Source organism: Acipenser ruthenus, chromosome 9 (genome assembly GCF_902713425.1).
Source record: "Acipenser ruthenus chromosome 9, fAciRut3.2 maternal haplotype, whole genome shotgun sequence".
NCBI classification, from domain to species: Eukaryota; Metazoa; Chordata; class Actinopteri; order Acipenseriformes; family Acipenseridae; genus Acipenser; species Acipenser ruthenus.
Genome location: NC_081197.1, coordinates 11,732,006 through 11,757,666, shown reverse-complemented (window position 1 = coordinate 11,757,666; position 25,661 = coordinate 11,732,006). Strand labels below are relative to the sequence as shown.

The following is a 25,661-nucleotide window of genomic DNA, read 5'->3' as shown; positions in this document are numbered from 1 at the left end:
TCAAGTGTACGAGGAGAGAACAGTGGTTAAAATTGGGGACCAAAGGTCGGAAGGTACACTTTGTACTAACTACCATTAATATGTAAGCAAATATTTGTATATTAAACAGTAGCTGTCATTATGAAACATTTGCGGTGTTAGTTACATATAATCTAAAAGCTAAGTTCAAAATGTAACACAGTTTATGTTAGTTGTATTACTGATTTATAATTGAGCTGCTGTAGCTTTGAGAGTGAGCTTATGTGCCACAGTGCTTGCAGGGATGGTGGAGGAGTTATGGTTCTAGTACAAGTGTGTAGTCAGTCTGTTACTTTGGTAGCTTCAAACTTGCAAGAATATTATTTAATCCTATGCTTGCTTGTATAATCAGAAAAGGCATAATCAAGTTACTGTATATCTGGGAAATGCAAGAATAAATGTTACCTGGATTGGTTTCACAATCGTCTGTCTGGAAGTGGCTACAGTTGTATTTAATACAATTTCATATCACTAGCAAACAGGTGTGATTAATAGATCGGATGATTAATTGATCAATTAAAACCCCTAAAGTGAATACGAAAAATATACCAAAAATATAGCGATTAGTGGTGCAATTGGCAGCCTAATCGATGCATTGGCGTTTTATTTTTCAGAATAAAGAACAAACATTAGTTTTTTTTTTTTAATGGAAGATCCAATAACTAAAAAAAACGCTGTACATAACAGTTAAACATTTTATATACAAAGCAAAGCAAAACATTTTAATTAATCTCACAAATTTAACTACCATACTAAATTCAGCTTCTGTTTATTATTATTATTATTATTTATTTCTTAGCAGACGCCCTTATCCAGGGCGACTTACAATTGTTACAAGATATCACATTATACATTATTTCACATTATACAGATATCACATTATTTTACATGCAATTACCCATTTATACAGTTGGGTTTTTACTGGAGCAATCTAGGTAAAGTACCTTGCTCAAGGGTACAACAGCAGTGTCCCCTACTGGGGATTGAACCCATAACCCTCCGGTCAAGAGTCCAGAGCCCTAACCACTACTCCACACTGCTGCCCACTGTTTATATAATATTGCCCTAACCCAAACCCTAACCCCAAAAAATTACCAATCTTTATTTCAGTTTCTTCCAAAAATACGTATTGCCTTAATTTTTAAATCAAGAAAACGTGAATACCTCTGATTTGGCTTGTCCAACACGAATGTAGAGGCCTAAAGTGTGTATCCTAGCAACGCGCTGGCATTGTTTATCTACTGTACCAGCACTAAAAGAAGCACATTCTCACATTCTCAAGGTTTTAATGCAAACCGGCAACAGGAGTTCTAATTTGATGCATCGATTCACCAATATTAATCGAAGCTCTGGAAATTTAAGTACAGGTGATCAATAATCAATGCATCGATTAATTGTTGCACCACTAGTAATGATACACATTTTTCTTATGAGCTTATCTAAGCAAAATGCCATTTGCTGTCTCTTCACTGGTGTAATAGTCGATAAATGTTTTAAAACTGGATGCATATTCAGCTCTTTCCTGTCAATTCTAGGTGTGTTGAAACACGAGTGAATTATTTTCCTAGAACAATGTATGATATCTGTTTCAGATAGCAGCAATTCTTCGAAGGAGAAAGAAGGAATATTACTTGTACAGACTTCTACCTGAGATCCTCCAGTCCACCTCATTCCTCACTACTAATGGAGGGCTTTACATTGCTTTCTTCTGCATTCTCAGGTAATGATAATGAAAGCTTTAAAAAAAAAAAAAAAAGTCTTCCATAACTTCAGAAATCTCAATAAAAATATGAGGTAATCAAAAAAGGTATACTGATTGAAGACACTTTCCGAAATGTTTGTCTACCATAAAGTTTTACTGTGTGACAAAGTAAGCGTAATTGTCAATGTTACATCGTTATCTACAGTACCCCTGGAGCAGTGAAGCATTCTGTTTTTTCTATGTCATTCACTTTCTTTCTAGATAACTCATTATTGTAATGGATAAATGTGTAGGTAGACACCTATTAATATTGATGGTAAATACCGCAAGGGAAGTTACAGGGTCAAACAGTTAAACATACCATAACTGATTCAGTTACTGATTTTGTACGGCACAAGCAGTGATCCAGTGCTTTATTCACTTAGCTAGTGCAAGGACAGAGTATGGGATTAGCAGTAAAAATGGTAAGCTCAGCTGTATGGGTAGAAACGTTTGTGGTTCTAGAATATGGAGACTATAATAATTCTATAACATTTATAATGGAATGTTACACAGATGTTCTTTTTCAATGTTTCAGGAGAATACTTGGGAGATTCTACTCATGGTCTGCTGGATTTGGAGCGGCTTTGCCTGCGTCCTATTTGGCCATTCTTCTTGAGCGTAAAAGCAGGTAAAACTTTTAGTACGTTATATTAAGTATAACAATGACAGGCAATGCAGATTGCATTCAGGTTCATACAGTATTTCTATGATGCTTTATAATCATGTAGCAAAACCAGTAAAAAAGAAGAAAAAAATAACACTAAGACGTATGTTATTGGATTGGTCTACAGCAGGGGTCTCCAGCCCTGGTCCTAGAGAGCTACTGTGGCTGCTGGTTTTCGTTTCAACCAATCTCTCGGTTACTTAATTGAACCAATTATTGGCTTAATTAGTGAAGATTAACAGGTGTCCCAGATCTTTAGCCACTGATGATATAAAGACTCCTAAAAAACCTGCTGGGTAGGGGCTCTCCAGGACCAGGGTTGGAGACCCCTGGTCTACAGCTACTAATGTTGTTACAAATTATTACACATCTAGAGTTTGAACAAAAAGATTTCTTCACTTACCTAAAATTTTTGTAAACTGTAAATTACTTTATGAAACAAAACCACTTTAAAAATAAGTAGGTTTTCCTACTGCTAAAAAATGGACAAACTTGTGTTCTGTGTTACAGACAGCTTCCTCCAAAACTGTTATAAAAAAATACAGTAATCAGTTCACACTAAATTTAAATAAACTGAATGTATTACATTCAGTAGAGCTATAATTAAGATGATTAAACATTTACTATATTACTGTATATTTTATTGCGCAGTATTATAATAAAATCACAATTAAGTTGTCTGATGTTTTAAATAGAAAAAAAGTGATGCTTAGCTGACAGTGAAGATAATACAAGTTATGCTGCTAAACTGGGGGGGGGGGTGGGAGTGGGGTGGCTAATACACCAGTGCAACATATGCGCTGGTGTGTCTAATATTAAACTACAGTACTAGTGCCACAATGGGATTACTATGGCTCACGCAAACTTAACTGTCAACAACCTGATTATTTTTTCAGGATGTACGGCATTGAGGTGATGTTGCTGGGTAGAAACACAAAACCACTGTTCTATAGTTATCTCAATACCCTTAGTCATTTTGAATGTTAAACGCAAGCTTTCAGACTCTTGACTGACCTCCTCTCGACCCAGACACGTGTAAGTGGACAAAAAAAAAAATTTCTACATCTCTATGAATTTCCTTATTCCCACCCTCCAGAACTATTGATTTGTCAACATTCAGACTGAACCCGCCCCTGGGATCCAGTAGCAAAGAGGTATTTTTTAAAAAAGCCGAGTAAACTTATCAAGTCTTCCGTTCGTTGTAACTGCAATGCAGTATTATAATGCAGGTGTCTTTGAGACTGGATAATGTAGGATAGTCAGACAAAAAATGCTACACAATAGGTTTGAAATTGTGAGTTGCGGAATTTTGCTGAAAAGCATGGCAATCGCAATGCTGATAAGAGTACGTGATGAGACGCTACAAAGACTAATTTAAATATGGTGAAAGAAAATAGGTTAATACCGATGTGATGTAGGATGTATAACTTGATTTTGCTTACTGGTGCACTGTTTATTATTACTTACTTTTTAAATCCATTCAGGTACCATTTGTCATTGGTTTACACTGTTACTACTGGAATTTACAGTAGTAGTGTTATGTTGGTGTATTTTGGCATTTGCATTTAAATTTGCTTGAACCAATTATTTTGAAAAACGGAAGTGTTTCTAATAGCAGTTTAACTAAAAATGAAAAACAAGAAATGTCAGCACGAGCTGTGTAAGACACATGTTATTATCTGTTTTTCTTTATGGTTTGGATGATTTGTGGGTGGCTTCTTTTCCTCTGGTAAAGATGTTTTAAGACAGCTAAATATTTGACCATATAACTTTTTTTACAGGTTTTGTCTAGGCAAGACAAATTATTTTCATACTTTTAATTTGGTCTTTTGCGTACTCACTTGATTACCGTATGGTCGCTCCACTTTAAAACCTTGCACAAGTACTGGGTGATCAAAGGTAAAAATGTTGCCATTTGATGTAAAGCAGGTTTCTGTGACCTTTGTTTTTGTTTTAACCATGCAATGTGGAAGGAAAGTTTTGTGCCAGTTTGTGTTTTGGGGGTCTGTCTGATACCATCACCAAATATTTGGTTTGAATTTCCAATACACTTTCTTTAAATGGCAGGAATGAACAGCACATTTTACCTAGCCAGCAAATTCAATGTGTAAACTCTGTACATAAAATCTCTGTACACAACACAGTGCAAGCGAGCTGACAGTTTTGGTGTAGCGAAGTACTGAACTTCAATGACAAAATAAAAGCATTGTAAGAACAGGAAAGACAGACACTTGTCATTGAAAGGTTTTTTTTTTTTGGCTGTACTGAGTAGCTTAGTTATTATTTAGAGTTTTAAAGGTTATATCAGTCCTATGATGAACATGGGCTTTCTCAGTATTTAAACACTAAGCAAAGCAGATTCATTCATTCAAATTCATTCAAAACCAAAACAGCATTTGCTCCAGTGCAAAGTTTGCACCACTTGAAATAAAACAAAGAATTAGCATACTAATACAAAATATAAGCAAACAGCTAAAAGGAATAAACAACAAATGCTTAACGATGGTATCTTTCGACTTCCATTCCAGCTGACATTTGCAAAATCTGCACATCATTATTTTGTTGCCGTTGTTATGCGCGGTTTAGGCATTTTAGACACAAACATCTCTTCTCTTGCATCACAATTTTAATTCCCAAATGACTCGCTCCAAATTATACATCTGCACAAGTGCTAGTCAGAGCTTCCGTTTCCCTTCAGACATGTCTGTGGTAATGGCTCAGCCTTGACAACTACGATTGCAAGTATTTTTTTTAAAAGTATTTTTTGTATAAACCTCCCAGCTTTAAAAATGTAATTCCTTTGTAGTGATCCATGTAGTAATTCCCGCCGTAATTGTGTTCACCCCGCTGCTCTGTATTTGCCAACACTGGTTTGTTTACCTCTGTTTCTGTAATCCTAGCCTGCATGTGGGCATGCTCTGTGTCTCCCCTGTGATTAGCTCTTGTCTGACTGTCCTCATTGGCTGCTAATTGTCTGTGCCCTTTGGTCCTACTGTGCGACTGAAGTCCAATGGGGTGTGTGGCCAATAAGGGGGCTGGGCTAAGGTTAACCCTTTGCTGCCGACATGCTGTAATTTCGTAACTTTTGTTACGATGACAAAACATGTCATATCTCAGCCGTCCAACCAGCAAACTTTTTTTTTTTAAAGCGTGGGTCATAGCCATGACTACGTGGTGTGTCATGATACCATTGGTTTAGGTCTAGGACAGGTGGGACATATAATATTTTCAAGATGAAGACGAGTGTCCTTGCCAGCGCCATTACGACTGCGTGCACAGCGCATTCGAAGTTCTGTATCTCTGGTTTTACAATTCCAAGAGTGCTAATCTACATATCATCTAAACGGTAAGTACTTGGGCTAATTAGCCATATATTTTTTTTTTTTTACAACTTTATATATATTTTTTTTGTGTTGAGTACATTTGCAGTGTTTTTTTTTTTTTTTTTCCCCTCTGTGTCAGCTAATTTTTGTTTACTTTTTCTAGGCGATTCATTATTTTTCTGTAGTCGTTATTATTATTTAGCTATGCATTTATTATTATTTTTAACATAATCTTTTTTATTCGATGTGTAAAAGAATGAGGAATAATTATTTCATTTTGTTTTATTGGCTTAGTTTTTATTTTTACTTTGTGTATGTAGCCTATGTAAAGAACAGACATTATTTAGCTGTAGTTATTATTATTATTATTATTATTACTATTATTATTATTATTTAGTCATGTTTTTTATTTAGTTTACTGTGTGTGTGTGTGTAAAGAACAGAGACATTAATTAGCTGTAGTCATTATTATTATTTAGCCATGTACTGTATTTTATTAGTTTACTTTTACTTTGTGTGTCTGTGTAAAGAACAATTATTATTATTATTATTATTATTATTATTATTATTATTATTAATTTACTTTTTTTCTGTGTGAAAAAGGATGGAGAATTTATTATTATTATTATTATTACTATTATTATTATTACTATTATTATTATTATTATTATTATTATTATTATTATTATTATTATTATTAATAATTGGTATTTATTTTATTGTTTTATGTGGAGGAGGGCCCTGACTGAGGATGCCGTTCCCATTTACAAACCACCTGTACCAACACTAACCCTAACCCTAACCCTAACACTAACCCTAACCCTAACCCTAACCCTAACCCTAACCCTCGACACCCGTCTCGTCTTCTCACTGTCCACGTGCCGGAACGGACGAGCTTGAAAAATAATTTCTGGCTTTGCTACTGTAAATGCAGAAGAGAGCATTGCACCCTGATTGTATGCATGGCGCCAGAATGCAACGTGAAGCCGCTTTGCTTAGTTAAAAATGGGAACTGTTTTCAGATTTGGCACTTCCCCAAAGGTGATTATTTTCGTTAAAACTAAAATAAAAGTAGGTCTCCATACGTGAACAGGGTGCTTGTTGTTCAGTGTCATCATTTTGCATGTTGCCTCACTGTTCTTATTGCATGTTGCCTCACTGTTCATTCACTGTTCTTATAGCATGTTGTCTTGTTTTCTAATTGCATGTTGCCTAACAGTTTACAGTTTTCTTGCTGCATGTTTTCTCTTTTTCGTCTTTCTTAAGGCAATTTACTGTAAGTAGTTTACTGATCATTATCTTGTATAAAATGTTAACTTCATAAAAAAATGTTATGAAGTATTAATTTTCTGCAATAAAATGTTTTAGCATGATTTTTATTTATTCTAGTTTTGAAAATAAATAAATGGTCTCCCTCCCTCCCAAATAAAATTCTTAATATGCTTTGTAATATGCTTCTTTTTTTTCAAATCATTTTTTTTTTACTTGATAACTTGTGTGTTGTTTCTTTATTTTTATACTGAAATATAATTGTATCTCAAACAGGGCAATCATGTTTCCAATCTCACTTTTTGGCAAGTCTTTGCCATTTCTGAGGTTGATTTTTGTAAAATACTATGCATTGCAAAACCTTATCTAGCTGTGCAACTGTGCAAGATATTTCAATTCTGATTTCAGATTTGAAATCCCTGGAAAATTGTGCAGGTTGCATTCCGTGCTGTTTCGTATTTGTGAAAAACACGGGGCTCCAAGTATAACCAACGTATTATTTGTACCATATTACTGTAAAAAAAGAAGAGAAGACGCGAATTCCGGGTCTGCAGCCAAAATCGTACACAATCCAACAAGCTTCAGGATAGATCAGAGTTGCACGAAGCAGTTAATAATACTGAAACAGCACAGCAAGGTTCAATACATCTTCCAGACATTGTTATAACTCATATGGATGTTATATTGTCTCTAATGCATTATTATTATTTATTTCTTAGCAGACACCCTTATCCAGGGCGACCTACACTGTTACAAGATATCACATTATTTTTACATACAATTAAAATTTATACAGTTGGGTTTTTATTGGACCAATCTAGGTAAATTACCTTGCTCAAGGGTACAGCAGTAGTGTCCCCCACCTGGGATTGAACCCATGACCCTCCGGTCAAGAGTCCAGAGCCCTAACCACTACTCCACACTGCAGCCCCTTTTAATGTGTAACAGCTAATGTTAAAAATGTAATGTTTAGTATTAAGATTTAGATTATTTGTCTGGAAGAACTGATTGGAAAAATGAATACATTCTATGCATCTACTGTTTTGAACTGCTTAGAGAATATACCATGAAAACCAAACCAAGTCATAAATCATATTGTTCAGCATTGAAGGCTGTTCTTTATTATTGTGGACAAAGAAGCAGGAAAAGGATTAGCATAGATTTGTGGTGTTGTTAGTATAGGAAAATAAAGAGAAAAATGGTTGCCATTGTAAACAATGTTATCTGTAGGAAGTGCAAGAAAATCCCTTGTGTTGAAGCAAAACATTAGTTGGGTGACAGAAAAAACATCCCAGGAACAAGTAGACCATGAACAAGTAGAAAAAACGACTGATTGCCAGCCTTGGCATGATGTGGTATAGAATCCACAAGGAGTGCCTTCCCTGCATTCACTTGAGAATGAGGATTTAGTGGTTACAGTGCCTTAACTGTAAATTGTGGGTGATTGTTTGATACTTTTTTTTTTTATATACGTTTATCCTTTTGTGCTCTGTGTTTATTCCTAAAGGTAGTTTCAACAGAAGGCACACACACTTCCTTCCTTTATGAAGCCCTATTGTCACTCAGTGAACTGAACATCAGCTGGTTATACATGTGACCGGCAAGCTCTGCTGTAGTTTAGGGATGCAAAACGAAACTTTATGATGAGGGGGAAAAAAAATGAATCTCCTTGTTTTCCAATATGTTGATTTTGTCAACCTATATACATTTACAGAAAGCTGATATATATTTTTTTAACATATATAACAGTATAAGTACAGCTGCCTTTAATGTGTGACAGCTATTGTTAAAACTGTAAAGCACACCAACACCTATAAAAAAGTTATGTAAGGAGTGTTGGTCGTCTCCATGGAAGAGTTTACTGTAAATAGTGGATTTGTCAAGAACAGCTGTCTCACCACAGTAGGTAATGCAGATTACCAGTCACAGCAGTCCACCATAATGTAATATCTTCAGAAGCCTAACACAGTACAGCTGCTGTTGGAATATAGAGATTAGAAAGCAAAGGCTTTGTGAAAGTCACTTTAAAGTCAGATACTGACAAAGTCAGCATGACTTTCAATACGGAATACATTTTACGGTACCATCAGTAATAAAGATCTTTTTCCCCGTACCATTATACGATCAGAAGCTTGAACCTGTAGTGTCTGTTTTTGTAGCTTGTGAGACGTGGTGAAAAGACGTTTATCATTAAACAGTTTAAATTAATTCTGCATGTTTTTTAATAACAAAAGTGTTATTATATACACAACTGTGTTCATTTCTTCTGATTATATATATATATATATATATATATATATATATATATATATATATATATATATTGTTTTACCCCATAAAGCCTCTTTCCTCATTGTTTCTTAATAAACAGAACAGACTAACAGTTTAAGTCTGACCTGTGCTATGTGGGCCAGTTTAAGAGCTTGAATTAGACCCGTCTTTGAACCTGTGGGTTATATATCCTTTCAATTTTAATTCTAGCCCAAGAGTTTTCCTACAGAGAGTTAACAATGCAACCACTTGAAAGCAGTAGCATTTGCTGTGGACACACATGCCAGTTAAAAAGAATCTGTTTATCAGTGAGGCATGCTGCTGCTATGGCATGTTCAAATGATCATTTTGGGGAGTGGACAGTTTCTTGGGTGACTATGAGAGTGCCTTTCACTATGAGAGAAAACATGTGTTTTAAGTAAGTGATCTGTTTTTAAAATCACAAAGATGTGCATAGAATGTAAATAATAAATATTGTATTATTATTCTTTTCTCCCCATGATGAGTTCTGAACAGCCAAATTCAATTCACTTATTAACTGGAAAAATATATTGTTTGTCGATTATACTTTAATATAAATACATACATTCCAGCCCTTTCCAGTCAGGCATGGTGTGTCTCCACTGGAACTCGACTTGAGTTACAACACCATCTACGACAGCTTGTGTTGTGTTGTAGTTTCGTCTTGATATCAGCAGCACAGCTGAGTATGCCAAGGAGAGTGTCACTATGTTAGTTCCTCTATGCTGATGCATCACATTCAGCATACTCTAGATGTGGTAAAATTACAACACTTTTCATCATGCCCTTCCTCTGAAGATTACAGTTATGCAACAGGCTCATGATAAATTGAATACAAAAACTAGTTCCAATGGCAGTGAGCAAAAATAAATCCTAAACAAAACTTTCCATAGATGTAATTTGTTTATGTGTTACTGATTAACATTTTTATAGTTTGAAAACATCTACAAGCAAGTGATGTGTGAAGTCTATTTTAAAACAGCAACGGATCTGAATATAGCTGACCTCAACTCATTATTTGCAATGTTAAACTTGCAGTCTAAATGTCTTTAAGCACCAGCCTGCTACTTCAATGGCTAATACCTCATAAATGGGCCCCTGCGAAATTCACGACATCATAATTAAAACGACAGGACTAACCTGCAATTCGGTCCCAAACCTCCAGATGTCCGTGTAGCCACTCCAGCTAAACTGATCTAAAGAATAATTAAGGAATCAACGCATTCAATTCTGGACACCAGACAGAAGGATATCTACATCATCATATGGAAGGAAACGTAAATGGATGACACGTATGGATCACATTAGTTTACTGTAAAGCTACGTCTTAGTTGGTGCTTATCTTGGCGAGAGCCGAGTTCAAATCAGCATGAAGTTTTAACATCTACTCTCGTGTAATGGAAATCATGGACAATTAGCAAATACCCCCTAATTATGAGTGACAATTATGGTCATTCTAGAAATTGATGTGTTTAAAGAAAAAGCTTATCTCGAGACTTGCTGTTTTAGGATAAAATGGATGCACCAACAAAATCAAAACGCATTTATTTGAGAGATCGCACGCAGCAATATCCACCTGGTGTCTCATTTTTCCCTGATTGCAACGCATGGTAAGGGACTAGTGGACCTTATACAGGGGTTTGAAAGCTGTAACGTTAGAGTTCATCACAGTTACAATAAGATTACAGAATTAATAAATACATACCGAACACTGGCACAAGAGTTGCACAGCACAGATGCCAGTAGAAACAAACAGTGTGTTAAAACTTTCTACAAAGTTTATGAAAAATTGACAAGCTACTACAACCCTGATCAATGCAGAATAAAACCACGTTTTATTCAACCAGCTCACAAGTTTCTGAAGGCAGTAAGGATTTTAAACTCACAAAAAGTTTGTAGTTTGGATAAAGAAACCCTCCCGTTAGATTCTATTACAGGGTTTGATGCTTACTGTGAATCAGAAATTGAGGGATATCAGCTATAAGCAAAAGAAAACGGTTTGACCGAATTTTGGAGAAATGCAGAATAACTATTTCCCAATTTAGCAAGAAAGGCTAAAAGGTATTTGTCAGTTGTTACCAATTCTGTGTATCCTGGAAGAAGTGTTTCTTCACATGGACACATTTTCACAGAGCAACGTCAATCCACGAAAGAAGACCGTCTTAACCAGCTGACGATGCTTAGGTTTAGCAAAATATAATGCACAAGAACTGAGAATGGATTTATTTGTCTTTCATGCAAACATAGGTAATAATGCATAACACAGCAATGACATTCCATGATGTGGTACGGAACAGAAAAGCCAGAGCACTTGTTATGTTCCTGCAGTGATTTAGACTGAGGACAGGTCTCAAACCCAAGTGAACTAGAGCCGCCATTTTGAAAAGAGCTTTGAAACTGGATTTAAAGTTATGAAAGTGTAAAAAGTTGTCAGGATGATAACAATGAAAAAGGACATGTACATTATTTAAACAGTTGTAGCAGCACATGGGTATGTGTAACTATATTTTTCGGAACCCCGCTACTTACTCGTTAATATCCGGTACACAGCTGTATTTCCGAGTGGAAATTAACCATTTCATACAACGTTGTTTGAACTACTGGCTTTGTCTGTGATACAAAACACACCACACACTTTAAGATAGTGTCTTTACAATTGGTTACCAGCTGTATTCTATGATTATCTCAGTACAGTTTCATTCTGTACTCAAAAATGGTGTGACACATAGTTTCCAAGAATAGCTAGAGCGTTACCAATAGAGACAAAACTGGGAGGGTTTCTTGAAAGGTTTGCTTATTAAAACCTCTGTCTCCGAATAAAAGCTCCTCTTACTCCACCACCGCAAATGCACCTGCAAGGTGACATCACCATTAAATCCATCTACAATTCCAAGCCGTAATGAATAATAAAACAGCGGTGTAACATCAATTCAACAACAGTGGCAGAGGTGAATAAGGCTACAGAACTCATGCACTACAGCATTAATTGGACCATAACATACCACAACAGGGCTGGTTCTAAAATTGCATATACAGAAATAATGCTCTGTATTCTGCAAAATCCCTTCAATAAATTTTACAGCATTGGATGAATAGCCTTGTCTCAGAAATCGCCGGTCGCTTTCTTACATGTGTAAAATATTTCTTGACACTTGATCTGTTTGCATTCTTTTCCATCCATCTTAAAACCTGGATTGAGATCTGTGTGTGCTGCAATTTAGTTTATACACTTTCAGCAAGTCCGTGTTTGCCAGAACTTTGTCCTTTAACCTGGCTGTCGGTGTGTAATTGCTTGCCACTGGATATAGTTACAATACTATTCATACTGTCCATTATTTTAGGTCTGTTAACTCCTTGCCTACGTGGCAAAGCCTCTTTGTGCATAGAAGGAACTTAGGCTATGTTCTGTTGCGTTTATTGCAGATCTGTTCAAAATATGTTGGACATTGATGAATATTGAAATTATAGGTAGACATCCATTGTATATGAATTTGTGTAATTACAGGCAGTTAATTTGCAACACCTTTCATATATTTTTGTACTTGTTTGTGGATATTTTTCTTTTCTACAACGTTTATGCCTGAGCGAACGTAGTTCTGTAGTGTAGTTCATTAAAAAATGCACTTTGACTGACATGCATGAATTGTTTTTGGTTGAGAAGTTTATCTAACACTTACTGTGATTACTACTGACTGTGTATAGGAAGTGTTTTTTTTTTTTTTTGGCTTGCTTTTTTTCCTGCTGCAAATTTGCACCAGTGCCTCCTGCTTGGAGTCCTGCCGTCTATAGGAAACCACCGGGCGTGAGAGATTAACTCCAACCTAAACAACAGTGTGGATGCGTTTGTTTTTCCAAGGCTTTTATCAGACTTTCATGACTGGTCTCGTCAGCATACCCGGCGTCTGGTGTTAGATTGACAGGTTTGTTACAGTAATAAAATAGTCAGTTGATGAACTAAGCACAGAGTTCATCCTTGATATATGTGTTTAGCTGATGTTTTTGCTGTTTCAGTGTTCGAAGTGTTGTTGTTTTGCTGTGTAAAGAAATGCCTTCCTGTTTTTGCCATTCATATTGTATCCTGCCTGGACAGCAGTCGATTTATTGCTTCCATTTTCCTTGCTATTCTAGAGGACTTTTCTGGGGGGGTTCAAAACACAGTGTCCAGCAATTTCAGTCTACGTTCCAGTCTGACTCCAACTCCCCTCCATTGTGAAGCCCCAAAACACTTATTAAAGATGTTCTTGGAAAGCGCTACGAGGGGCAGCTGTCATAGCCCCTTTCCAGATTTTCAGCATGGACTGAACCTAAACTTGCTCCCTTTACTGATTGCACACTGGTGCCTTATAATACTGTATCAGATGGTTAATTCTATGTTTTCCATAGGCATTTGAATCTGGAATGCAAGGATGAACAGGAAAGGGGCGAACTTAACTGTTTCAACTTTGCAGACCTGTATCAATTCTAGAAAAGACAACTTTACTCAAAACTGCATACCGCTCTGGTTGAATAAGAATGGTAACTCAAAATATCAGACCAGCACATGAATCTAATATACGATGTATTGCTATGTATGTTTTCTCCGCCAGTTGAATTTATCCTAGGATAGTCTTTCTTTTAAAGTTACTTTGTACTGAAAGAGTTTCTACCTAAATCAAAATGATGGCACTGCCCTAGCTGGTACACCATATAGTTTTGATGGTGCCATTGACTGAATTCTTTAACTTCTTTTTAGTAATGCATTTCAGTGAGTTTTGTTGCCTTCAGTCTGGATTTTTGATGAAGGGCATTTGTATTACAATCCACAAAATGAACTGGCATAAGTTTGCCCATCAATTTCCGGTTTCAGCACAGAGACGCCAAAAGCAAGTATAGAGCTGGCAGGCACACGTCTAGTGGAACAAAATAAAGGCTGTTGTATTTTAGATGGGGATTTCTCCAAGTTTTGCCATATACAAGTAAATACAAAACTAGCTTCATGTGTCTGTGCTGTACAGTATCACAACACCCTGGAAAGAATTACAAGCATTTTGGACCATCTCAATGCCCAAGTCAACGCTTGGTGCTGTACAGCATTCCAACAAAAATATGTTGTATTCCTCCAGATGGAAGCTAATTTTTAGTTGACAGAATTTTTTTAGCTCTTTTTCCACTTCCTTTTGCGTATCAATTGAAGCTCACGGGAATAGACAGAAAAGATATGCAGCATTACAACACGTCAGGAACAAGCTATTACAGTTTGGTGTCTAGCGCTCTGCGTTCTTCCCTTCTTTCTTAGAAGCCAGTTTATGTTGCATGATTGTTAAAAATACAACCCCCCCCTCCCCCCCAAACACAAACAATAAAAGTAATACAGAAGCAATAACAGTTAATTGATGGGAAAACAATTTTAAGGAATAATGTATAGGTTATACTGTGTATTATTCAAGTGGTGCATTCCACAGTACTGAATAGATTCCTCCAGATCAGGCTTTTATTGCAAGGTTAATGCTGTCTTGTGCAACAACGCTTAGATTCGCACAGGAATCAACATGACCTTTTACAGCGGGGGGGGGGGGGCTCTTTCACTCCTGGTCTTTGTTCCTGTCCCATTCTAAAAACCTGGAGTGGAATGGCCCTCCAGGACTGTGATTGCCCCACACACCCCAGATATGTTTTTTAAAAGAAAAATGATATGATATGTAAATTGTTTTCTTCTAACTCATTATTAGACTAAAGAAAAGTGTATATATTATAATTATAATATCATTTTTATTATTAATAATTAATAAAGTAATAATTATCCTTTAAAACCTCTTTCGTCATTGTGACAGATAGGTAGGCATTAACATTCTGAATTAGAATGGTTGTGTGTGGACAGAAGTTCAGCTGCACAGACCCTCACAAGCCAGTGAAACTACAGTTATTGTAAGATTCCTATTTTACTGTCACCAATGCTTATTCATTACAACCCTTCTGGGATCCATGTAAGTTCCCATTTAGGTATTTCATAGATACATAATAACTGTTGAGCAATCCGTCCCCTTCCGACTTGTTTAGGCGTAAATCAGACTGTATCGGGAAATGGTATTATTTTATTTTAAAATGATTGATTAATACTTTAACCAGCTTTGTAGTGTGTGATACTACTCTTTAAGCCAGGATATTTTAGCAGCAAATGTAGAAACCATCCTTCTGTTGCTAGGCTTCTTGCCCCTGTAAACTGTACATGCTCTGTTTCCCTTTCAGGGTTTTACATTTTGTACCTGGCACAGATTTTTATTGCTTTGTTGGAGGAGTGGTTAATTGAACCCTGAACCCTGATCGGATTTATATAACTTCACCTATTAAAACTCATTCCTGTCTTGTAGAATTTAAATAATGTTTTGTTGCGATTTAGAAAAAGCTGAAATGTTTCCCAGGAGGTCCATTCAAATTGAGCTAAATGGTGGGGGTAACCTTCAGTCAGCACAGTACAGTACATTTCTGGTTTAATAAAGTCTGTACTCTGTAGACAGATTTCGGTGTTACTGAAGTATGGTCGTGTTAATTTCAGTTTGTGGCTTTGTCGTACATAAGAATATTAAAACAAATAACATAAAAAAAAATATTGCGGACAGACACATTCTTGGGAATTGTACCCAACTGTGCAAGTCAGGTTCCAGCAAATTCTTTTAACTTTTTCACATTTTGTAGAGGTATTTGGAACTCTAAAATAATGCATACAGTCCAGATTTTGGTTGTTTCATGGATAAATGCATATGTAGACCTTACCAGATTTGTAACAAAATAAAGAAATCAAGCAGAACCATTTATTTTCTTTGTCAACATGGTAATATACTACCAATTATATAAAACTGTCTGGTACTCAAGAATGCAGAGGCAGATTTTTGGGTGAATTGCATTTTTTTTTTCTTACCTTGAAAGTATATGAAAATCATTCGGTTTTCTTTTTCATTAGCAATGTCCATACCAGTGAAAAAAGAATGTTTGTTCGCAGTGAAGGTAATGCTTGCAGGTCTGGTTTGGTTGTGCTAAACACAACACTTTTTTTCATTTTGGCACACTGTGAAGGATTCTTTGCCTTTTCAGCGTGTTTGTATTTCTCATTTTATGCCATGGAAATACAACTTTGATTACCTAGCAGGTAAAATTATATATTTTGTGTTTCACTACAAGCTTATTTAGGCGCACCTGAACTTCGATAACCCATGAAGATATGTTTAGCTCAGGCAATAAAATTGATTTATTCCTAACTTTTTTGTAGCAGTAATTGCTAATGAGATGAGACAACAAGCAAACCTTAAGGAATCAATTTGGAACCCTGAGAGTAACTATTAATTGGGTGGTGTACAAGTAGGATTGTGGCACAAGCGAAAACCATTCTCTTCAGTAAATGTATAGCTTTTATACTAATGTGTTATTTTTCTTAATTTCAGGAGAGGACTACTGACAATATATATGGCAAACTTGGTAAGAAATGATCATTTTACTAGTTTAAGAAACAATCTACTGTTCATTTATAATCCCTGTCTTGCTTTCTGTGCATCTTGCAACACAGTTTGTTTGCACTGCCTTGGCAGAAATCGCGGCACAGCAGGACTACATTAATTCAAGCACTGGTACACGTAATTATAACAACGCTGAAATAACTTTATGGTTAATAATGGGGCCGTACATAGGGGTATTGCAACCAGTGATGTAGACTGAAGGGATTTATTTGTGGTGAAGACCAAAGGGGGAAAAAAAATAGAAATGAATGAAACTTCAGATTTTATTATTATTATTATTATTATTAATTTTTAGCAGACACCCTTATCCAGGGTGACTTACAATTAAGATATCACATTATTTTTACATACAATTACCCATTTATACAGTTGGTTTTTTACTGGCGCAATCTAGGTAAAGTACCTTGCTCAAGGGTACAGCAGCAGTGTCCCCCACCTGGGATTGAACCCACGACCCTCAGGTCAAGAGTCCAGAGCCCTAACCACTACTCCACATGACTGAGAATGTCATACTCAGTCAGGCACCTTCGTCTGGTGATAAAATGACATGTAGTTTTAAAAATTGTTTTATGAACTTTTCTTTGTTCATTTTTATTTAATATGTGTGTGTGTGTGGGGGGGGGGGGGGGGGCTGACATTTGCTCTGCTACAGCGTGTGTGGTGTATTATCTCGGCTGTGAAACCATTGTATCAAGGCCAAAAACAACTTTCGCAAATGGACTCTAATTTACTATTGTTTACTGTGCATGACATTTCATTTATTTTTTCTTGCTGTCCCTGGTTGTGTTTTTTTGGGGTCTGTCATTTTAATTAAGAATTAATAATAACATCAAGACCTGCTGTCCAAAAACAATATTTGTATAATGCGGTCAGTACAGGGTCATTCCGTGGTATTTGCCTCTCTGCCACGTCACAATAACAGTGCACCACCGCAGCACAGAATAACAGAATACATGTACTAGAAGCTTGAGAGTGGAAGCTGGTTCTACAGGTCTAAAAAACATTTAATAGCCTATAAGAGCAAATTACATCACATTTATACGGTATGTATTTTAACCAGTGATATAGTTACAGTATCCTCTCTGCACATAATGGGAAAACTAAAGATCACAGTTAAATTATTTTTATTATTATGGACAACATAGTCCAAAAGTTATGTTAAACACTGGCCATATTAATGATAAAGATTGTTTTAAAGATTACTTTGTGCACAAACCTTCAGTTCATTCCGCTCACAAAAAAAAAAAAGTGTTTTCGGCCTACTTTATGGTTCACTGTGGTAACACCATTTTTCCTTGACATCAAATAACTTAAGCTTAGATTGATCAAAAGCTGTTTAAATGTAGGGAATATTGACATTATTGAATTGTGCAGCATTCTAAGGCCAGCAATGGCAGTAAACTGCAGGGTATCTAAAAATAGCAGCGCATAGATACTCAGTGGTGGGGCATATGGAAGTGATCATGAAACAGAAGTCTGGTGTTATTGTCACGTGACCTGCCAGTAATTGACCTGCATATTGAAAACATTTCTTGAGTGCTAAAGACAAAAGAAAGACGTCTATTTGGGTAGTCCTGTGTTAAGTGCAGGATATTATCCGCAAAAGGGTGTTGGTGCTGTCTAATTATACAGATTGTTTCAATATAACCCGGCCATATTAATAATGCAGACCGAAGACTTTGACTTCATGTCTGTACAGTTGGTTCACAGCTATATTTATATGATTAGCACAGTACAGTTAATTACAGGTGGAGCCTTGTAAAATGTATTGTTATTTTGTTTTCACTCTTGGATATATTGGGGACACAGACCCTGTAGATTAAATTAATTATGACAGACTAATACCGCCTCTCCAGTGTTTGTAGTTAAATTAGTGCCCGATTTCCTATATACTGTGTATGCACTCTCCCTCGTTTTTTCCGAGCAATATCAAGCTTGATATAACTTTTAAACCATATTTTAGTCAGATTCCTTATTTCACCATAGCTTTTTGGACTATATTTACTCCGGAACCCCACTGTATGCTAAGTATACTGGGATTTGCAAAATCCCTAATGGTCCTTTGCGTTCTGATCATAAAGGTTCTAAAGCCATGTAATCACTGACTAACAGTCGCATGTTGATATAAATGTAATGTATTGAATTGACAGAAGATTGAAAACTTAATAAAATGTTCGAAGCAACCGAGTGAAGGAAGTTCAAATGTTTTTTTTTTGTTCTACATTATTTCATGTTGACTTAAAACGGTCTCCAGGAAATGGTGATATAATTTCACACTCATTGGTCATTTGTCATTTATTGAAGCAGCACTCAGTCCCTTTACACACTTGACAATGAATGTGCAATGATGTTCTATGTAAACAGTTTAGCATTGGGGATTGGGTGTTGCAAGGAGTAGTTCATATCTTGAGTTGCTTTTGTAATGTTTTTTTGTACAAGGCAGTATTTTTCTAAGTATCATTCATTTTAATTGCTCTCCCGGTGTTTCAGCCTTAAAGATTTCTTGTTCTTGGATTCCGAGCCAACTTAGAGGAACATTTTTGTGCTGGCCCTTGAGGCACTTTCTTGCACTGTAGCTCTCAGGTTATGGTTCCCTGCTGAAATCCCTCTGCTTTTTGGCCCTGTTCCTCCTTATTTAGTTTCTGCACAGCTGTGATTACACTCTTTTCTTTTCTTCAGCCCTGCCTTAAGTAAGGACAAAAGTATTTTCAGTCTCTTTGACTAGAATTATCCGCAAAGCAGTTTTCCCTGCCTTTCACATGGCTGAATAATTTGCTTTCTGAGTGGAACCCCTGAAAAGCATTCTGTAATAAAGGTTGTATGTTCCTTTTGCAAGTTGGTTTCAGTCATGATAGACAAGACAGCAGTTCTGACTGACTAAGAGCTGAAAATGCAGCAGGTGCTCAGTTGTCAAATGCTTCCATTACTGATGATTCGCCAATAACAGTATTGTTCCATCTATGGGCCATTCTGGACAACTGCTCCAGATTTCCCATTCCCAACCTCCTGTCAGCTATTTAAAAAAAATGCTCTTTATTAGGTCATAGATAAGTAACAGATATTTCACATACTTAATATGGCCGTTTTTGAAAACAAAGGTTGTGATTGAGCTGCTAGTAATCTTTTTATCTATATATCTACACACAGATAATTAAAAGTATTTACATGTCACTTGACTGATTTTTATTGCTGATTTTAATATAACCAGAAATATTGAAGGATGTAATAGTTGAGAGTTGGCCAGATCAATGCCATCAGTTTACTTACTCACGCAACTCAACATTATGTTACTGAGCAATAATAGAAATGTACTTTACATATTGAAAAAACATGTTCTTGGCCTCTTGTCATCTTGGTTGCATAATGACATCAAGTAAACGACTGTTGTAATTTGTTTGTACAGTGATCTTTTTGTCTGAGCTATTTGGAAAAAACTTTAAATGTGTAGCTTTGGCAGGATTGTGGCACAATTAACTATTTGCAAAATGTTTTGTAAAATACTTTTAGAATATATTATTCCTGCAAATTTTTAGAGACATCATTTATCAAAATGGTAGTGAACAGGCTACTTAGTGTTTAAAACACAACATATTGCTTTCCCTAGTTTACTGCTTTGTTGTACTTATTCCATTTTCAACATAATTGCAATTTTTTCATCTGCTATTAATCAGTTTTGACCAGTTATTTTTGTTTCACATTGGTTAGGCATTGGGTCTTCCTGTCAAAATATCTTTTGAATTCGCAACATCAGCAGCTTGTATCCAACCTGTTCAATTAGAAACATTTCATTGGTTCTTGACTCCTCTCACAAAGTTTAATTGGTTAATCTGGCCGTTATCTTTACCAGGATCCTACCTGCTCGCTCCACTTAAGATGGGCAGGGACAGGTTTTTGAATATGACATACAAGCCCCATATAATCACAAAATCCACTTTACAGACCCACGCCCGGTAAAAGCGAAGATGAAAGATGCACAGTGGATGTACCTCCAACCATATGAATAGTTAAGTTTGTACTTGAAATGTGCAGATGACATTGTCACACAGAACACTTCATAACCCAGGTAGTGAAATCTGCAGTCCGTCTCAACGCTGTTGTGTTGCTTAGCATGTAGTTCTCACTTAATGTTTTATTACTAGTTCTTATTCAACCCTAACCAACCAAAATAACTGATATATTTCCATTATATTGTCATAGATATTCCTAAACCTGTCCCCACACCTCTAAACCTGTGAAGGAGCGAGCAGGCAGGATCCTGGCAAAGGTGACCAATCAAAATGAACTTCGTGATAGGAGTCGGGAACCAATGAAATATATCTGATTGAACATGTTGGATTCAAGCTGCCTATGGTGTGAATTCAGAAGACATTTTGACTGGAAGACCTGATGCATGACCCATTTAAAACGAAAATAACTAGTCAGAACTGATTTATGAACAGGGATATGTTAATAAACACATCAAAACAACTGAAATGATATTGAAAGAGATATTGCAGAAATACGTACAACAAAGCAGAAAGCTAGGGAAAGTAATATGTTTTGTTTCAGTAGCTGTGGCAAAGTGCCCCGCCCCTGTGTGCATTTGTGTGTTCTGTGTATGTATGTATGCGTGCGTGTGTTAATGTTGGTGTATAGTCATTGGTACACGGGATATAAACGGGTCTGTGTTTCACGTGTATTTAAAAAGTGTAGATTTGTATTTAGGCACGAGGAGAGCACGAATCACTTCACGTGCTGGTAAAATATAATATGTGAACACGGGGTTTCACGTAATGAATTCACGTGCTGGGATTCAAGTGAGTAATTAATTAGTAATTGAATCCCAGCACAACAGTATATATAGACGCACATTTCGTTCAGTCAGGGTTGGGTGTTCGGAAGAGGAGAACGGGTGAGAGAGAGAGTAGTGAAAGTAAAGTAAATAGAAAGCGTATAATAAGTGTTTTGTTTGTACTCACCGTGTTTGTTTGTCTCCGTGCACCGTTTGTTAAGTGTTTAGTCCGTTTTGTTTATATGTTTCTTTTGGCTACCAGTGCCGTGTCCTGTTTTGTGCTGTTTACAACCCTTTTATTTGTTATTAAACGCTGAGTGCAGCCATTGCACTCAGCTCATCACAACCACCGTCTCTGTCTGTGTATTCCTTGTCTGGTCTGACGCCACCCACTCTGGCCGTCTTTGTGACACGTGGTGTCATCGTGGGATAGCCGCGCCTCCAAGCGTCAGACCAGGAGGGGTTTTGTTTTAAAAAAAAAAAAATATATATATAATGGCAGAAGACGCCACAAAATGGCGGGACTGGTTCCTGGAGAATGCTGGGCTGGAGGCCCAGGCTCTGCCCATAGTCGTTCGGGCCCTGTGGATGATGGACAGTGAGAGATGGGAGGCCTATCAGCAGGAACACACCCCAAACACCTTGGAGGAGGGTGTGGAGTTTGTCCTCAACTACCTGGAGGCAACCATAAATGGAACAGCAGCCCAGGTAGCAGGACCACCAGCAGAGGAGTACCTGCTGTCCCCATCTCCACCAGCAGAGGGTGAGTACCTGCTGTCCCCATCTCCACCAGCAGAGGGTGAGTACCTGCTGTCCCCATCTCCACCAGCAGAGGGTGAATGCCTGCTGGTTTTGCCTCCACAGCCCAAATGGGAGGAGCCTGAGCATCCACAGCCCAAATGGGAGGAGCCCAAGCGGGAGGAGCCCGAACGTCCTACGCCTGAGTGGGAGGAGCCCGAACGTCCTACGCCTGAGTGGGAGGAGCCCGAACGTCCTACGCCTGAGTGGGAGGAGCCCGAACGTCCTACGCCTGAGTGGGAGGAGCCCGAACGTCCTACGCCTGAGTGGGAGGAGCCCGAACGTCCTACGCCTGAGTGGGAGGAGCCCGAACGTCCTACGCCTGAGTGGGGGGAGCCCGAACGTCCACAGCCCAACAGGGAGGAGTCGGGGCGTCCACAGCCCAACAGGGAGGAGTCGGGGCGTCCACAGCCCAACAGGGAGGAGTCGGGGCGTCCACAGCCCAACAGGGAGGAGTCGGGGCGTCCACAGCCCAACAGGGAGGAGTCGGGGCGTCCACAGCCCAACAGGGAGGAGTCGGGGCGTCCACAGCCCAAAGGGAGGCAAGTCGGGGCTTCCACAGCCCTGGGACCCAAGCCACCAGCAGAGGGAAAATGCCTGCTGGTTCAGCCCCAAGAGCCAGAAGGGGAGGAGTTACAGGCTCAACCCCCTGAAAATTTTTGGGGGGGAGAAGGGCAGGATGCTGGTGTCCCCCAGCAGCCTCTCGCTATGCTGCTGAAGGCAGCACGGCGTGCACATGCCCAGCCGCCACAGCAGAGGGAGCCAGCACCGCCAGGAGCAGAGGAGCTGGAGCTGCCTCTACCTCCACCACCTCCAGGAGCAGAGGAGCAGGAGCTGCCTCTGCCTCCACCACCTCCAGGAGCAGAGCAGCAGGAGCTGCCTCTGCCTCCGCCACCACCACCGCAAGGAGCAGAGGAGCAGGAGCTGCCTCTGCCTCCGCCACCACCACCGCAAGGAGCAGAGGAGCAGGAGCTGCCTCTGCCTCCACCACCGCCAGGAGCAGAGGAGCTGGAGCTGCCTCTGCCTCCACCACCGCCAGGAGCAGAGGAGCTGGAGCTGCCTCTGCCTCCACCACCGCCCGGAGCAGAGGAGCAGGAGCTGCCTCTGCTGCCCGTACCTCCGCAGGGAGTACGGTGGCCGGAGCCCCAGAAAGGGGAGCTGCCGGCCACGAAGAAGGGGGAGGAGGTCTGGAGACCACTTTCCCCAGCAGCAGTTTCGCTGCAGGAGTTCTTGTGGCCGGAGCCCCACAGGAGGGAGCTGCCGGCTACGAAGAAGGGGGAGGTCGGGGGACCACCTGCCCCCGCAGCTTTTTCGCTGCAGGACGGGACCAACAGGCTGTCAGCCGTGCCACTACCGGCAGGGGTGCTGACAGCATTGCCAGCCAAGGGCCCACTGAAGCCTCCCTTCCCAGCCCGAGACTTTGTTCTGGACTGCTGGGTTTTTAAGGGGGGAGGTGGCCGTTGAGGCCATGTGTGCTGCGCACAAGGGGGGGTATATGTGGCAAAGTGCCCCGCCCCTGTGTGCATTTGTGTGTTCTGTGTATGTATGTATGCGTGCGTGTGTTAATGTTGGTGTATAGTCATTGGTACACGGGATATAAACGGGTCTGTGTTTCACGTGTATTTAAAAAGTGTAGATTTGTATTTAGGCACGAGGAGAGCACAAATCACTTCACGTGCTGGTAAAATATAATATGTGAACACGGGGTTTCACGTAATGAATTCACGTGCTGGGATTCAAGTGAGTAATTAATTAGTAATTGAATCCCAGCACAACAGTATATATAGACGCACATTTCGTTCAGTCAGGGTTGGGTGTTCGGAAGAGGAGAACGGGTGAGAGAGAGAGTAGTGAAAGTAAAGTAAATAGAAAGCGTATAATAAGTGTTTTGTTTGTACTCACCGTGTTTGTTTGTCTCCGTGCACCGTTTGTTAAGTGTTTAGTCCGTTTTGTTTATATGTTTCTTTTGGCTACCAGTGCCGTGTCCTGTTTTGTGCTGTTTACAACCCTTTTATTTGTTATTAAACGCTGAGTGCAGCCATTGCACTCAGCTCATCACAACCACCGTCTCTGTCTGTGTATTCCTTGTCTGGTCTGACGCCACCCACTCTGGCCGTCTTTGTGACACGTGGTGTCATCGTGGGATAGCCGCGCCTCCAAGCGTCAGACCAGGAGGGGTTTTGTTTTAAAAAAAAAAAAATATATATATAATGGCAGAAGACGCCACAAAATGGCGGGACTGGTTCCTGGAGAATGCTGGGCTGGAGGCCCAGGCTCTGCCCATAGTCGTTCGGGCCCTGTGGATGATGGACAGTGAGAGATGGGAGGCCTATCAGCAGGAACACACCCCAAACACCTTGGAGGAGGGTGTGGAGTTTGTCCTCAACTACCTGGAGGCAACCATAAATGGAACAGCAGCCCAGGTAGCAGGACCACCAGCAGAGGAGTACCTGCTGTCCCCATCTCCACCAGCAGAGGGTGAGTACCTGCTGTCCCCATCTCCACCAGCAGAGGGTGAGTACCTGCTGTCCCCATCTCCACCAGCAGAGGGTGAATGCCTGCTGGTTTTGCCTCCACAGCCCAAATGGGAGGAGCCTGAGCATCCACAGCCCAAATGGGAGGAGCCCAAGCGGGAGGAGCCCGAACGTCCTACGCCTGAGTGGGAGGAGCCCGAACGTCCTACGCCTGAGTGGGAGGAGCCCGAACGTCCTACGCCTGAGTGGGAGGAGCCCGAACGTCCTACGCCTGAGTGGGAGGAGCCCGAACGTCCTACGCCTGAGTGGGAGGAGCCCGAACGTCCTACGCCTGAGTGGGAGGAGCCCGAACGTCCTACGCCTGAGTGGGGGGAGCCCGAACGTCCACAGCCCAACAGGGAGGAGTCGGGGCGTCCACAGCCCAACAGGGAGGAGTCGGGGCGTCCACAGCCCAACAGGGAGGAGTCGGGGCGTCCACAGCCCAACAGGGAGGAGTCGGGGCGTCCACAGCCCAACAGGGAGGAGTCGGGGCGTCCACAGCCCAACAGGGAGGAGTCGGGGCGTCCACAGCCCAAAGGGAGGCAAGTCGGGGCTTCCACAGCCCTGGGACCCAAGCCACCAGCAGAGGGAAAATGCCTGCTGGTTCAGCCCCAAGAGCCAGAAGGGGAGGAGTTACAGGCTCAACCCCCTGAAAATTTTTGGGGGGGAGAAGGGCAGGATGCTGGTGTCCCCCAGCAGCCTCTCGCTATGCTGCTGAAGGCAGCACGGCGTGCACATGCCCAGCCGCCACAGCAGAGGGAGCCAGCACCGCCAGGAGCAGA

The 25,661-nt window shown here is 39.6% G+C and overlaps 1 protein-coding gene and 1 long non-coding RNA gene across 2 annotated transcripts in view; both read left to right on the top strand.

Moving 5' to 3' along the window:
* The window catches only part of LOC117405969 (transmembrane protein 135), a 108,082-nt gene that overhangs the window by 4,753 nt on the left and 77,668 nt on the right, over positions 1-25,661 (top strand). The window contains exons 2-4 of the mRNA XM_034009569.3: positions 1,611-1,738; positions 2,298-2,390; positions 16,726-16,759. Of these exons, the coding sequence (XP_033865460.1) occupies positions 1,611-1,738; positions 2,298-2,390; positions 16,726-16,759 (255 nt within the window). The remainder of the gene's footprint in view (positions 1-1,610; positions 1,739-2,297; positions 2,391-16,725; positions 16,760-25,661) is intronic.
* Positions 3,203-7,199, top strand: LOC131738049 (uncharacterized). The gene is made up of 2 exons (XR_009329595.1): positions 3,203-5,772; positions 6,484-7,199. It is a non-coding gene; the product is annotated as an uncharacterized LOC131738049 (long non-coding RNA).